General features: G+C 39.5%; 2 protein-coding genes and 1 long non-coding RNA gene across 4 annotated transcripts; 1 reads left to right on the top strand and 2 right to left on the bottom strand.

Annotated features, from left to right (window-relative positions):
- Positions 1 to 11: 11 nt before the first annotated feature.
- LOC117600235 (uncharacterized) lies at positions 12 to 6,407 on the bottom strand. 2 transcript variants are annotated; one of them, XM_076690017.1, is made up of 3 exons: positions 6,369 to 6,407; positions 1,501 to 3,523; positions 12 to 855 (listed from the first exon to the last, which is right to left on the bottom strand). In XM_076690017.1, the coding sequence occupies exons 1-3, from the start codon at positions 6,402 to 6,404 to the stop codon at positions 509 to 511; spliced, it is 2,406 nt and encodes an 801-aa protein (XP_076546132.1). In that variant the 5' UTR covers positions 6,405 to 6,407; the 3' UTR covers positions 12 to 508. The 2 variants fall into 2 exon arrangements, with proteins under 2 accessions (XP_076546132.1, XP_034171254.2); XM_034315363.2 differs by lacking the exon at positions 6,369 to 6,407 and adding an exon at positions 5,117 to 5,486.
- Positions 6,408 to 6,606: 199 nt separating this feature from the next.
- LOC117601194 (organic solute transporter subunit alpha) lies at positions 6,607 to 12,109 on the top strand. Its single transcript, XM_034317654.2, has 6 exons — positions 6,607 to 6,873; positions 8,358 to 8,553; positions 9,053 to 9,284; positions 9,684 to 9,840; positions 10,507 to 10,647; positions 11,081 to 12,109. Exons 1-6 carry the CDS (start codon positions 6,783 to 6,785, stop codon positions 11,272 to 11,274), a joined length of 1,011 nt encoding a protein of 336 aa, XP_034173545.1. The 5' UTR covers positions 6,607 to 6,782; the 3' UTR covers positions 11,275 to 12,109.
- On the bottom strand, positions 9,785 to 12,227 carry LOC117601198 (uncharacterized). The gene is made up of 3 exons (XR_004580617.2): positions 12,096 to 12,227; positions 10,489 to 10,666; positions 9,785 to 9,900 (listed from the first exon to the last, which is right to left on the bottom strand). It is a non-coding gene; the product is annotated as an uncharacterized LOC117601198 (long non-coding RNA).
- Between the last annotated feature and the right edge of the window lie 2,302 nt (positions 12,228 to 14,529).

The following is a 14,529-nucleotide window of genomic DNA, read 5'->3' as shown; positions in this document are numbered from 1 at the left end:
TCGTATAAACCAGCCAAATATTTTTTGGATTGATAATGAAATATTTGTAAAATATAGAAAATATAAAATTGCAGTTACTGTAATAATTACACCGATGTACAGAAAATATATTACTATCTCTATTTACATGTTTGATTCTTGGTTCTATGATAATCATCCCCTCCATTGAGGTTGCACCCGTTTGCTGCAAAGGAGTGATTTTGTGTAACAACAAAAGGTGTAGCAGGATCAAATGTTTAAAAATTCCCTTAAGCTGACTACATTTTTACTTTTACATTAAATATTAGCATAATTATTACCTTTAATTTTTTTCAAATTTTTCAACAGGGCAGATTTTCGACCTATTTTTTGAAAAATATTTTAAATTTTTGCAAGTCCTATAGATTCAGTGTATTATGTGATTTTTAATAATTCTGCATTGGACAGAGTAAGATATGAAATTTTTAATTTTCGCCATTTTATCCTTCTACACCCTTTTTAGTAATTAACAGACACTTAGCAATTAAATTTAAGGCACTGTGACGGGTAAGAATCTCGTTCTGTCGCCAACTTTCGGTTGAAATCTCAGATTGATCTTCTCCTTCTCATCCTCGCCGACTTCCAAGAACGTATTCCAGTCCACTAGGAAATAGAGACCAGTTTTTCGTTTTGGTGGAAGAGCGGGATCGGGTTCGCGAGTCGTTCCACCGAAGGATTCCTCCAGAGCCATTAGATTCGAGCTGCTGGTGGACGACGAGATGGTGGACGATGAAGAATCCTCGGAAGCAGATGTACTCGAGTCCGCGGCTGACTGATCGGACGCCGATTTCGTGGAATCTCCGCTGGTCGACGCTGTTAAGGTGGTCTCTGCCGATTCTGTTGACAAGTTTCATTCGTGAAACTACTTTTCAAACACCGTTCTAACACCTTCCGTTCGAAAATTGAGTGATGATCGACGGTGATGAATTTCTTGAAATTATCTATTCTTTCGTGAGTTTATTTACAAAGGTGAGAGGTGTTCGATTTTAAAGAAAGTTCGATAAGGAACTCGATTTATAATTGAATGAGTGTAAATTGAGTTAATGATGCTATTATTTCCTCCACTTTCCCTTAGACATTAGTTACAGATTTGAAATGAGGTATAGTAATTAATGCCTGCTTCTCACAATTAGGAAAATGATATTAAACAAGCGAGTAGAAAGTCGTGGCATCGCTTCAGTCGCCTTAAAGCTGAAGTTTTCATCGATCTTTCCCCGACTATTGTCCTTTTTAGGGAAGATCGCTCTTTCTTTTACTTTTACTAGAGAAATCTAAGAGGACCCAGAAGAACTCCGACATTTATATACAAATTATCACAAAAAGAGAGGAAATTAGAAAATCCCAGAAATAATTAACCAGATCCAAGTTTCATCTTATTATATATATTAATTAGCGTGTTTCGAAGTGTCGTTAGTCCCTGAATGATCTTTCGCACCCAGAATTCCGAGCCTCCCAAAAGGAAAATCATAAATTTCTTAATACCAGTCGTAGTAATCGATGAAACGGTCGTTGGTTCCGTAGTGGTGGTTCCTTGTTCCTGTTCCTCTTGCCTCTTCACCTCGTTCCTCAACTCCTTGCTGTAGTTTCTGATAATCTCTTCGAGTTTCAGGGGGTCAGGTCCCTCCTTCAGGGTCTTCGTCGACTCTATCAGATCATTAGCCACCTTCCTTACATTCTGAATGTCAGCTTTTCCTTGCTGGACCAATTTCACGGTATCTAAAAGTTCATTGATCTTACTTCTCTGATTTTCATCCCCCACCTTCACCTCGTGAGGCTTGAACACATGGTACATAGACGTCTCCGTCGATTCCATGTCTTCAACCACTTTCTGAGGATTCCTCATTTTCTTCTGACTACTCGAAATCAAGCCCATGTTCTCCAGAACGTTTCTCATGCTATCAGGCACAGCTTCGATCAGAGATGGAGGTTTAGTCACAGACTCCATCGACTTTTGTCTTCTGTTCTCGACACCCAGGCCAAACTTGGCCAGGAACTCCTTCATCTCCTGATCCTTCACGCTGGACGTAGGCAGAGGCTTGAAATTCGTGTAAGAATTCGAATTAACAGCGATCCTCTGGGTAGTAGTAATGCTAGGTTGGTCCAGATTCGACGTCTGAAGACCGAACCTCTGGAACAACAACCGCACCTCCGGCGTTAAGTTCTCCATCCCCTTTTTAATCACAGACCCTGAACTTTCGAAGGTATTCTGATCGAGGATCGACGGAGTGTCCGATCCGACCGGACTCAGACCTGAAATCGTCGTCTGGACGATGTTGTTCAACTCAGGATTCCTCTCCAGCATGTCCTTGTTCTTTTTATAAATATCCTCCACGTTGCTATTGTTATCCGGCCTGAGACCGATCGATTCCAACAGGTCCATCACCTCCGGCCTCATAGACGTCGAACTAGTCGTAGCTGTGCGAAATCCTGCAGAGTTCAACGAGTAGGTGGAGCTGTACTTCACCTTTGGGGATGTTTCCGTTGACATGGGTGTCACGTAAAGGGTGGTCGGCCCTTCGGTCCGCATAATCAAAGGCTCTGCTGTGCTTCGGTCGTTTGGAAGAATCTCTGATCTCTTAGTAGAGGACACGATTGGCTCTTCAGGCTCCGCGTTCACGGTCGGAAGAAATGGAAGCTTCTCGACGTTGGAAGGCAAAGTTGGCTCCAAGGTACTCGGGGGTGCGTTGTAACGCCATTGGCTGGAGGTCAATACGTTCTGAGTAGCCTTCGATCGATCCAGATCGACGATGATCTCTTTGGGAACTGATTTCGTGAAGGGTTCTTCAGTGACACTGGTGCTGTACACAACTTCTATACCTGATTTCTTCTCTCCGTTGCCTCTGTACACTGGATACCTCATCGTCGTTGTCTTCTCTGTGGTATAGGAATTTTTCTGAAGGTTCTCCAGGTTGAAGGAGAACCTGACAGGTGTAGACTCCAGTTTCAGAGTATCCTTTAAAGGAAGTTTATCTTGCACCTCGGAATAAGTATCTCTATGATTTTTGTATTTATTCTTTGTCGTTGTAGACTGAATGTCCTTCGTTGTTGGTTTATAGAAATTTTCAGTTGATACAAGGTTCTCCATAACTGAAGGCTCGGAAGTTTCGAAATTCTTCACTTCATTGTCTTCGATGTTATTCGTTGATTTCAAGTGATCAGGTATGATTTGAGTCATCGGTGGCTTCGTGTACAAATCGTTCAAATTTCCTGGGGATTCTTCAGCGTTGTAGGGAAGAACGACCATCAGTGCCCTTTGGTACAACCTCCTCGCCTTTTCTAGTTTTTCCTTGTCCTTGTACGCGTTCAGGTCTTGCGACGTGATGTTTTGAAGGATGCCGACTATTTCTTGCCTGGTTAAACGGGGCAGCTTCGGGTTCTCGCGAACCTGTCGTTCGACTTCCTCGATCGTACGGTTGATCGAACTCTCGATCTCGTATCCCGATGGAAGATCATTGTCCTGGCAGTGACCTAGGGCAAGCAGCAGCAGCAGACAGAAAACCGCAAGCTGCGCAAACAATTATTGTACAAATTGAATTTCTTCGGTTGAACAACCCTTGCAATTTAATTATTAATCTGTGATCGAAACTGTGGAATTGATTCTGAATTATCGAAACACGTTTTATACTTGTAATAATCATACAAGTTTGACCTACATTCGGTTCCATGCACGTCACTCGCTCTTCGCCTATCACCTTCCAGTAAAAAATAAGATCATCTCTAGAATCATCAATTATTAATTTAGGACGAGACGCTGTAGAGGTGTTTTTTCAACAATGTTAGCTTTTATCATTGAGATTTTTCTTTTGAATATCTAGGAAAGATTGTAATCAGCATAGTAACGTGTCTCTTTCATATTCATAAAGGAACTCTTGCAAAATATCCTTGACTAAACCGAACGTTTGAGAAAGTCTATCTGTTCACCTATTTTTAAATAGAAAATCTAAAAATGTATGATTGGAGTGTTCTTTTAAAAAGAAAAACTAGCTATAATCCACTGTAGGGCACTGGACTTCTTTTTTGCCCTCCTTTTAGGTTAAAAATGACCCATTTCTGGAGTATTGAATAGAAAACACGAATGCAATTACACGATAACATAATCACGTCTTCCTGTCACGCTTATTACACCACGGTGTAATAATCGAAAAAAGATATTACAACGCCTTGTCTGATATGAAATAATCAGGTGGTCTGCTATGAACCTCTTTTTAAAATATTCATTTTCGTGTTCTATCATTTCCTGTTCGTTTAAAATAACTTTCTACCCGATACCATTTTCAGAGTTATGCTCTCGTTTCTGGAATAACCATTATTTTCCGGTTGGATTAAAACGGAATTAGATACACGAAGGTGTATCGTGACCGAGGACTTCGTTTTCCTCGATTAAACTTGGAGGAAAACAGGAAGAATGTCTCATCAAGAATCGAAGTTTATGATCGTTTCGTGTAACTGAAGATGGTGTTACGTTGGTCGTTACATTAAATAGCGAAATTAGACACGCTGAATGATTCTCGAAAACGAAAGTGACTCTCGACTTCGAACACTTGATCTTAATGCATTTACTCCGAGTTCAGTGATTCTGTAATCTATACTTGCAACATCTTTCGAAATTCGTAAATTTTGACCAATTTTTCGAACACCAGAACTGGTTTCTAGAAAGCTGAGATTTTATGAAATAGATTTCACATTCATTCTTTTGGATGAACTAAAACATTATAAAATCACACTACGATATCCGAATTTCCTGCACTAATTTTCTGTGAAGCATTTCAAGCTTTGCAGAATTCCGTAAAAAATTAATCAGCAATTAAAATTCATTTACGACCATTAAGAACCGAATCCTTACTGCTTTCAAGCCCACAGAACCATGAACACTTGCAATTTTCCTGTTCCATTAAAAAAACAATCTCACTGAATCTTATAACACATAATGTCTCATTTAATCAGCGAAACACTTCAACTTCCCGCCTCATTAATTTTTTGTGTTAGTATATTTCAATGGCAGAAAGGCAAAAATGAATTTTAATTGCTTTTCATTTAAGTAATTGCTGTTTGGAAGAAATTTCGGGAACAGTGACACGAGAAGCACTGAGAAACTTACCATTATGACAACCAATCGTCTGAGAACGCAGTTGACTACTGACTGAACACTGACTAAAGGCCTACTTTCGAACTCTCTCTCTATCTCACCCGTTTATTTCACCTCGACCGTCCTCGTGCACACAGCTCGGTTCATCTGTTCACCTGGTTGGTGCAGGTGAACCCATAGCTTGTCATTTCCCGTAACTTTTTCGACCCCCTCGACACAGCATCCAGTAATGCACACGCATTCGTCACGTCGCTGATACGAAATAGAAAGGTGGATTGTTGTTTCAAGTTCAAGGAGAAAGAAAGTAGCCAACGAAACCGGTTGCTTGTTCATCGATTCGTGATTAATGAATGACGTGTCTTGTTGACGGTGATTATTTCTATTTAACTATGAACAAAATTTTTAGTTTAAAAAAAAATTAAGGCTTCAATGGGTTTCTGAATACTTAAATAAAAATATTAAGCATTACCATTTTATTTTATTTAGAAATAATTGAAGACTTTGTATTATTGTTAAATAATTGAATTACTAAATTTGAAAATTTCATTTAAAGTCTTTTACTGTGTTTTTAAATTTATATCGACGCGCAATTTAAAAATTGTATCACTCCTGCCATCTAGTAATGAGCGGGAAAATTAACCAAGCAGAAAATTACATTTTTTTTTTAAATGAACGATTTTTAAACCTTGCTAGTGGAGGCAATGTATGCTATAAATAAACTAGAATAAAGATAATGCCCTCGTAATTTATTAAAAGCGTTTAAATTGAAAATTGAAAAATGTACTGGAATGAGTTGCGGCAAAATTAGTTCTAAGGCACTACCGATAGATGGCTATAGCACTTGAGTGTCAGTTAAGCGCAATTTTTTCTTATTTTCAATTTAAACACTTTAGGCAAACTGTGGTGAAATTACATATGTTACATTATGTCCATAGAATGATTTGCAAGCATAATCAAAGTCCAAAAGTCGCTTATTTTTTCAAAAAACGTAATATTCTGTTTGGCTAATTTTCCCGCTTAGCGTTAGATGCCACCAGCAGTACCGTTTTCAAATAGCACATAAATACAAAATTAAAGAACGTATAAAAAAGCCTAATACAACAGTTATCCAGCTTATTAAATTAATTACTTAATAATAATACAATTTTCTCTCTTAACGCTATGCAAATTAAGTTTCTTATACCATTTCAAATAATTAAAAATCAACATTCTATTAATTATAAATCATTTAATTCTAAAGAACAAATAAAATTGAATCAAATACCTTGAACACAACAATTTCTTCGCAGCAGTTAAACATGGTTATCTGGCTGTATTTATAACTGTTGGCTCGCAGCAACGAACATTGCAGAGAGATTATCTAAAATAGAAAAATGAATTAGACAATAGTTGTGTCATAGCAAGGAAGTAGAGAAGAAAAAGAATCAAACTATAAGATACACAAACGTAATCGTGGCGCTATTGATTTGTCAGCCGATGGTTGCAATAACATCCAACGATGGTAAAAGTGGGGACTCACTCTCTCACTGTTAACCGGCTAAGGTGCTGTAGCCTTTCTGTTCGTTTTTAAAACACCGCCAGCTCGTTTCAGCCGTTGTCGAGGCTTGCAAGACGGAAATCAATCGTACATAGGGACTGTTTCGAAATTGCATCGCGAGGGACTACTGTAAGTTCCAGGATGGAGATCGAAATCGAGAATTTAGTGAATTCCTTTAGGAATCTTAGCTGCAACCATCGTTATGTGCCTTCGGCGACGGAACAGATAGAAAGTAAGTCTTGTAAATTTATAGTTAGGTAATTAAGAAATTCCATATAAATTACTTTCGACGTTCAATTTGTGCTACAAACATAACTTAATTATTGAGAATAAACAGAACATAAAATTTGGAGAATTATAAAATTTTTTCTGGAAGAAATTTTTTTAAATAAATCTTTACGCAGAATTTGGTGAAAGGGTCTGTCGTAACATCTTGTTACGTACCGAAGCTACCGTTACCACTATTAGAAAGTAAACTACGAAACATTCTAGAGTGCCATTTTCGTAACATTTTGCAACAGCACTCGGAGTAAAAATTTTTACCATTCTTCTTCCTTTCGTGTAGAGATAAATTTATACCATATTTTATAAATATTATAGCTCGTACATTAATAAGAATATTATATTTGACAAGTGCCTTTGTTTTAATCGAGTTAGCGTCAAAGCTTTCACGTGCGCCGATCTACGACGCATGCTCAGAACCGGGCAGCTCGGTGAAAGTCTCGTTCGAAGTTCGTAACAACTATAATCGTTACGTGTATACACATAAAATCCATGAAACTTCCTCGAAAGCAATTAGCCGGGGAATAATAATCGTGCCCAGGCGAATAATTTCACGTGAAGGGAACAGGAACAATTATTTCAGCCTCGTTTCATAAAATGTGTTCACCTTACCAAAGTATACGGAAAGAATGTTAAATAACGCGCGTTACCGAAGGAAAGAACGAAACCGTGGTTTTTAACGTTAAACGAGAATTCCTGCGAGCCCCGTATGAACGGGCGGCAATCGAAACTGGTTCCGTATTTAACATCGGGGATGGCTCTGAATGCGGCACCGAGGGTTTTCACCGTACCGAGGAAATAAAACGTGTCGTTAACATAGAATAAATAAATATAATCGTGCAACCCAGCGATCGATTTAATTCGCCGAATTAAATTGATCCTCGTTTTTTCGGCAACACGCTCGGTGGAAATGTAACGACGCGAGCAAATCGTCCGCGTAAATTGGCCGGTATCAAAGGGAAATTTCCATAGGGTCCGTTTTTGTTTCTCGTTCTTTCGGATATCGTCCTCGAGCCAAGTTGTACAAGGTAATCCTCTTTTGCAACGAGCTGCGCGATTGCGATACGGAGAGAATGCAACTGCATCGAATGCGCGGATGCATAATATTGTCGGATGATTCGAGCCGAAATCTAAAATAAATATTAGCTCCGGTCATTCACCTTTCATCTTAATTCAATAACAATGACCGTAGCTTCCGCGAAGATATCGTTATGTAATGAGTGTATTGATCCAATTGATAACAGTTGCAATCGTTATCAGACTTCGAGCAAACTGCACTGGAAAAATATTTTCCAAGCAATTTTTGCAGACATTGTAGATAATTTATTCCTTCGCGATTCTTCGTTTACAGTCGTATATTTTTAACAATTATTTATCCCTCGGCTTTGCTGTTTCTAAAATTTTAGTTGCAATTTTTATTCTATTCTCTCTTAGGTTTGGGAGCATTTGGCATAGGATTGGTAAGTTTCGGAGCGGTGCTTTCAACCCTGACACTCTACTTCGCAGTGGACGCCTGCTACAATGTTATTCAACAAAAGGAGGCGAGATTTTACAAAACCAACGCCATTATGATCCTTCTGGTATACCCGGTCGCCAGTGTCTGCAGTTTAACAGCGATTGGAATACCAAGGTAAAAGGCAAAATTTATTTGAAAATATCCTGAAGGACATGGTGAAAAATTGACTGAGGACCTTTAACAAGGGCTAAGAGTCCTTTGTCCAGATTTTCTGTGAAATAAACCAGAAAATCCACTTAAGAGACACGGGAAAAGGAGCGGAAACGCGATCGAATGTCCTGCGAGAAGCAGAGGACAGACCTTTGAGACACTTTTTAACGATGAAACGAATAAAGGGTCTCGGTCCTGTGCGACTAATGATTTTGATTTTCCGAGATAACGCTGTCCTGCTGACCGTGTCGCACCTGAGCCGTCGATGTCGAAAATTTGATGGGTTCTTTTGATAGCAAACAGGGCGACACGAAAATTCCATTGATATTTCCCTGTCTCCAGCATTCGTTATGAAAAGATATCCAAGTCCTTCTTTATTTTCCTATCGAGAAGGCTCGAATTTTAGTTTAAAGGTTCGATGGTTAATTCATTATCGCACTGACGCTCTTTAAATGATTTCCAGGACCCAGTTGCTATCGGAAGCCCTGACTCAAATTTTCCTCACGATAGCCCTGTACAGGCTTTATCTGCTGCTCGTCTACGTCGGCTTCAAAATCGTCACGAATTCACCGCCGTTGATGCTGAAAGTCGGCCCTTGTTGCTGCTGGCCCTGTCTGCCCTTTCCAAATCTTCAAATGACTGACACCAATTTGTCCTGGCTGCGGTTGGTAGTCCTGCAACTTCCTATTATCCAGGTTATTTCTTCTTCTCTGCCTTCACTTTTTTCGTATCCGACGCCTTTTTTCCGAGCCAACTATCGCCTTGCTACTGGTGATTTGAACGTATCTTTTCTTGGTATCGTTGAAGGTTCCTAGCAAACATAATGGTTTGATTGCGTTAGATAATCTTTTTTATAGCGTTTTACTTATTGCCTTTGTGATGGTATAAGATTTCTTTCTAATATGAGCAATTAAAATTTTAATGTCAAAGCGTTCGATTGATGCTTAACTTTGAATATTTTATCAATTTCCTTACATTTTGTTTTTAATTTTGAAGTTAATCGATTTGGCAAATAGGCGACTCGTATGATAATATAATAAATAATGAAAATCTTCCTATGTGTATTAATTTAAAAACTTTTTTATCGACTTTAGGGATTGATCTACTGCATATTCCTCTTCATGTCCATCGAGGAGCCAAGCCTGATAACCCAATACAGTGTCTGTTTCCAACCACTCACCGTAGCGAGTATACTTGTCGGAATATACGGGTTGACGATAACCATGAAGAGTCTTCACGAAGTCGCTCCAGGTAAAAATCATCCATGCGTAATTGAGAAGAAGGACCTCGCATAATCTCTTCTTCCTGTCTCTAACAAATTATTCGAACATGCAAGCGTGAAGTAGTTTTCAACACTGTTGCTCGGGGATGTCGAACTTGAAAAATCAAATTTGAACGTTCAATTTTCTCTCAACCGTGAGGGAAGCATGAAATTGAAGGCAGAATATAAGAGAGGAAACCCAGTCTACCGTAGCTGGCAATTATCCAAGGGAGGACCACACAAGTAACGCGCGACAGGAAGCGATTTCCGAGGTTCTGGAAAGACCCATTGTCCGTTGACCCATGGCGTTAATGGATATACACGGTGGGCTACACAACTGTTTCAGCTCATAACTCACTTATTAGCGCATTCACGAAAAAATGCCAGAGAAGAAAGACTAATTATTTTTATGCCATACAACCCTTATACTTTTTTACTTAGAATCAACAGAGGAAAAAAAATGTATTTCCATTTTAAAAAATGTTACAATTGTTTGCAGTTTAAAAAATCGAAGGTCCTACGGATGTAGCGCTCTTCGAACCATTCATCTTTCTCCCCTGACATTTTTTCGTGAATGCGCTAATAATTGAGTTATGACCTGAAACAGTTGCATGGCCCAGCCTGTATACGCTCCTGACCTGTGTTCATTTTCACAGAGGCAAAACTCCATCGAAACACCGCCGTTTCCCAGATGGTACTGCTGTTTTCCAAGCTGCAGGCGTTCATCGTTAAGAGTCTACCTCGGACCGGACTGTTCCCGTGCAATCCGCCAATTACACCGGAAATCTATGCCAATGGTAATATTTCGAAAGCTTCCTAAAACATATTTTCAAAAAATTGTATTCGAGCTGAAACACTTAGAGAGGTAATGTTACAATCTTACGTCACAGATTCCATAAAATATTCGACCATCAAAGGGTTAATGACAAGTCATTACGTTCGGGATACGAGATATTTGCATATAACCCTGTAATTATCTTTCAACGAACCTCCGAATAAATTGGAAGACAATCTTATAAAAAATTTTTGAATACGAATTTTAATGCCTTGGCTTTCGATCGAGGTAACAGTTTTCGTGTTCCACTTAAGATTCCAAGAAGTTGAGCTTACGAATACGAATTTGAATGTCCCAGTAAACTGGTTCGTGAACAGACCCGGCTCCCATAACATTTCCATACGCGAGATGAGATAAACGGACAAGCACTGTTACTTTCCTCTGTCCGATTTCAGTTACCCAAAACGCGCTGATGTTAATCGAGATGCTGTTGCTCTGCTACGCGGCCAGGTACGTTTATTACGTGGACGTGGACAAGGAGGAAGAGCCGAGCGAGGCGACAGATCGGTCGAAAGACAAGACTACGGAGCAAGTGAACCCGACGAATAACAACGAGGCTAACAAACAAATTTCAACGTTCACCGCGTGAGATCTACTCTCCATTTTCGACTACCCTAAAAGATATCATTTTTTTTTAAACAAATACTAGAGACCTAGTGAGCTACATTTCCTGAGTCATCGATCGCGCTTGTGTAGATACTTGTACCTATAAACATTAAGGAACATTGCAAAATTTCATTTTGCAACTTTAATATAGTGTTCACGAGTGAATGAGATGAATGAAGTGAGAATTAATTGAGAAACTTTTACTCGAAACGAGTACATTTTGATATGGTGCACCCTTTGAGGGTTTGTTAATGAATAAAGTGTTGTTAAGGATGTAATTATGCAATCTATAGATCCAATTTAAAAAAACCCTGTAATTTTTAAAGAAAATTGCAAGAAACTGAAATTAGTGGAGAAAATGGTACGAATATGAAATATGGGATATCAAGTATTATGATAAGTAAAATAAAAAAGTAACACCGTCTCCTGTTAAAAAAAATTGAAAACGTAGAAGTTTCGTGAAGTTTATAATATTTGTATTTATAGAGCACATTCCGTATGAAATTCCCCAAATTTCTATAACTGGTTTTTCTACTTATGACCATTTTGACAAGGAATTCAAAAAATTATGAAACTTTGCGAATATGTTGGAGATTTTAAGAAGATAAAAACGGAATAGCAAACGAAAATTGCATTTTAATCCTTTATATTTACATTCCTTACATATTCACAAAATTTCATAATTTTTTAAATTTCCCCGTTTTGGATACAGAGAAATAAGATGAATATACCTCATATTCGTACCCTTTCCTCTAATCTTTGTTATAGAATATCAGGTAATAATATTTGATCGGACTTTCTTACCGCGCATCGAAGTCTCCGGTGCGGAAGGAACTGTCGGTGAAACTATGAGAGGGACCATACGTTGTCTCCATGGATTCGGCAGCAGTCAGAACGCATTATCGCGTGTCACGGCCGGCTGACAAATCACAGTGGATGCTCGTCCAAATGACTTGCAGGCTGCATGCTCTGACGAAACGTGAAGGGTACTCCAGAGTTATCCAAAAGGGCGATGAAGAGGTTGTACCGGCGATCTAAATGCGACTCCACGAAGAAGATCATTAGGAAAAGTGTGGGTCGTGTCTTCTTAACGAAACGCTCGCACGAAGACGCGTAATTATATATCGCTGTTGGAGGTTGTTCCTTTTTTTTCCCATTTAGTTTTTCAGAGACACAACGAAGAGGAAAGTAGGACGCCGAAGGATGATTCGACGATGAACGAGCTGTTCTCTCGAGCAAAAACAAACTATCGCTTTGTGAAGATTCAAATTCGTGGATACACGCAAACAGGTCTGTTTTTCAAAGTCTCGTTCTACTGTATCGGTAGAATTTCTGTTTATAGATAATGTATTGTTCCCAGCGTGGATATAGCCTACATAAGATGTTGACACACGTGCAGCTGGGAGGAAATTTCTCGTCAGGATGCAAAGGAGAACGGTAGCCGGGAAGACACGGTCGCGTTAAGTCAAAAAATCAACATTTAAGCGAAGGGTCGTGCATGCCGGGAGTTGTACGCTTAAAAAGCCCTTTACAGGGCCAATGAATTCTTCGACGCAGATGCCTCGATCCACGCTGTACACCCAACCCCGTCGAACTCGAATAGCCGCACGAGGTTGCATGACTTCACCTTTTCATGGCTGTCGGTAAAAATCGTCTCACGGTTCCAGGAATTCACCGAAAGATAAGATGCACACTGGAGCGGAACGGAATAAACTGTAACAAGTTAAAATTCAAAATTAACAGATAACTTTTAATAAATCTGCATAGTGTCGGAGTGAAATGTTTTTAAAAAGGATCGACCGGTTTCAAATTATGGAGGCAAAATAAAAGGACTTAAATGCGAGAGAAGTGGTGAGACAAAGTTTGAAATTCGAAGACGTCCTCGAGGTTGGGCCGACGACGTCCAGAAGAATTATCACCGACGAGCATCAGGAAGTGTCTCCTTACGTTCGAAGGGACGTGGCGATTTTTCTCGTTCCGTGTTTTCACGTTGGACGATCGATCGTCACCAGGGTGGCTTCCACGGCGCTGGTATCCTGCACAAAACGAAGGGAAGGATATTAATATTCCGATAACGTGTCCAGACGTATTAACCGTCTTTGTTTTGCTGACCCCGCCACGACCGAGATGAACGTTCGCCAGATAACAGAATTCCACGAAAACTTCCCTTCTGCTTTATTATTCCTCATCGTCCTCTGCCTCCCTTCTGCGGCTTCGCTTTGACCTTGCATCTATTACTATAAAACGTGCCCGGCTTTACGATACAGCTGAACCGCCTTTTTACTTGCTGAATCCTAATTATATCAATTCTTTTAAAAGGTAAAAATCTTTATGATATTTTGCCAATCAGAGGGTTTAATTTTTTTAATTAAAAAGCGCCTCTTAAGTGGATAACGCGATAATATCATGAAATTAATCTTTCTCGATCGGGCTTCGCTAAACAATTTATTTTCAATGGGTCCTTGGGTCAATAATACCAATAATACTGGAAGTTTAAATTGACAAATTATATGATCGTATTCTTAGTAATCATTATTATAATGGTGTATTATGCATGTGCAATTTTCACAGTGCCAGTCAACGTGTTAATAGGAATGAAGCTGCAATCCTGTTATGAGATCTTCAGAAAGTCCATGCGAGAGTCTGATTTAATTAAGATCGCCCGCGTTACTCGACGAACCGACACTCGAAACCTGTTTGCAGCTTTCTGCCTGTTGTGCACCCTTGGATCTCGATGACTGCTCGTTCACATTGTAGCTGACGATGGTGTCAATTAAGATTAACCTTATCTAAAGTGCATCGCTTTGAGTAGATTAAGTTGGATGTTTCATCGTGTCTCTGGTTTCTCTGTCGAATTGAAAACCCTTTACCACAGATCATGGGGAAAGAAAAAATCGGTCATTTAATTGGATCGTTGAAACGGAAATTTGCGAATTCGTTTCGTGTCAGCTCGAGCATAGAGCAAGAGGACATCGCAAAACGGTCCTGCGAGCACGATAGGACCTGGTATAGGTATTGCCTGGCCCTTCATTTTTTCAGCGATTTCAGGGCCCGTTGCCTACCTGCAACCTGGCCCAACGAGACTACAAAACCTTCTCTATCCCTTTCTCCAACCTCGCCTCCCTTTCCTTCCTCCGCTTGTATCCACCACGGCTCACCTTTCTTCCATTTCCTTTCATCGTAGACCTTTTGCCTTGAAACCGTGATCACGATCGAGCTTCGAACGCGTAATAGATTT

The sequence above is a fragment of the Osmia lignaria genome, chromosome 9 (genome assembly GCF_051020975.1).
Source record: "Osmia lignaria lignaria isolate PbOS001 chromosome 9, iyOsmLign1, whole genome shotgun sequence".
Classification (NCBI taxonomy): domain Eukaryota; kingdom Metazoa; phylum Arthropoda; class Insecta; order Hymenoptera; family Megachilidae; genus Osmia; species Osmia lignaria.
Note: the sequence above shows the minus strand (reverse complement) of the source record. Positions and strands in the feature narration are given on the sequence as shown.

Bases quoted from the DNA above. Each gene is read 5' to 3' on its own strand.
- LOC117600235 (XM_076690017.1), bottom strand. From the start codon at position 6,404: ATGTTTAACTGCTGCGAAGAAATTGTTGTGTTCAAG. The intron at 3,524-6,368 runs GTATTTGATTCA...TTGTTTGCGCAG, and splicing joins AAGAAATTGTTGTGTTCAAG to CTTGCGGTTTTCTGTCTGCT. The intron at 856-1,500 runs GTATTAAGAAAT...ACTTGTCAACAG, and splicing joins TTCATCGATTACTACGACTG to AATCGGCAGAGACCACCTTA.
- LOC117601194 (XM_034317654.2), top strand. From the start codon at position 6,783: ATGGAGATCGAAATCGAGAATTTAGTGAATTCCTTTAGGAATCTTAGC. The intron at 9,841-10,506 runs GTAAAAATCATC...TCATTTTCACAG, and splicing joins TCTTCACGAAGTCGCTCCAG to AGGCAAAACTCCATCGAAAC. The intron at 10,648-11,080 runs GTAATATTTCGA...GTCCGATTTCAG, and splicing joins ACCGGAAATCTATGCCAATG to TTACCCAAAACGCGCTGATG.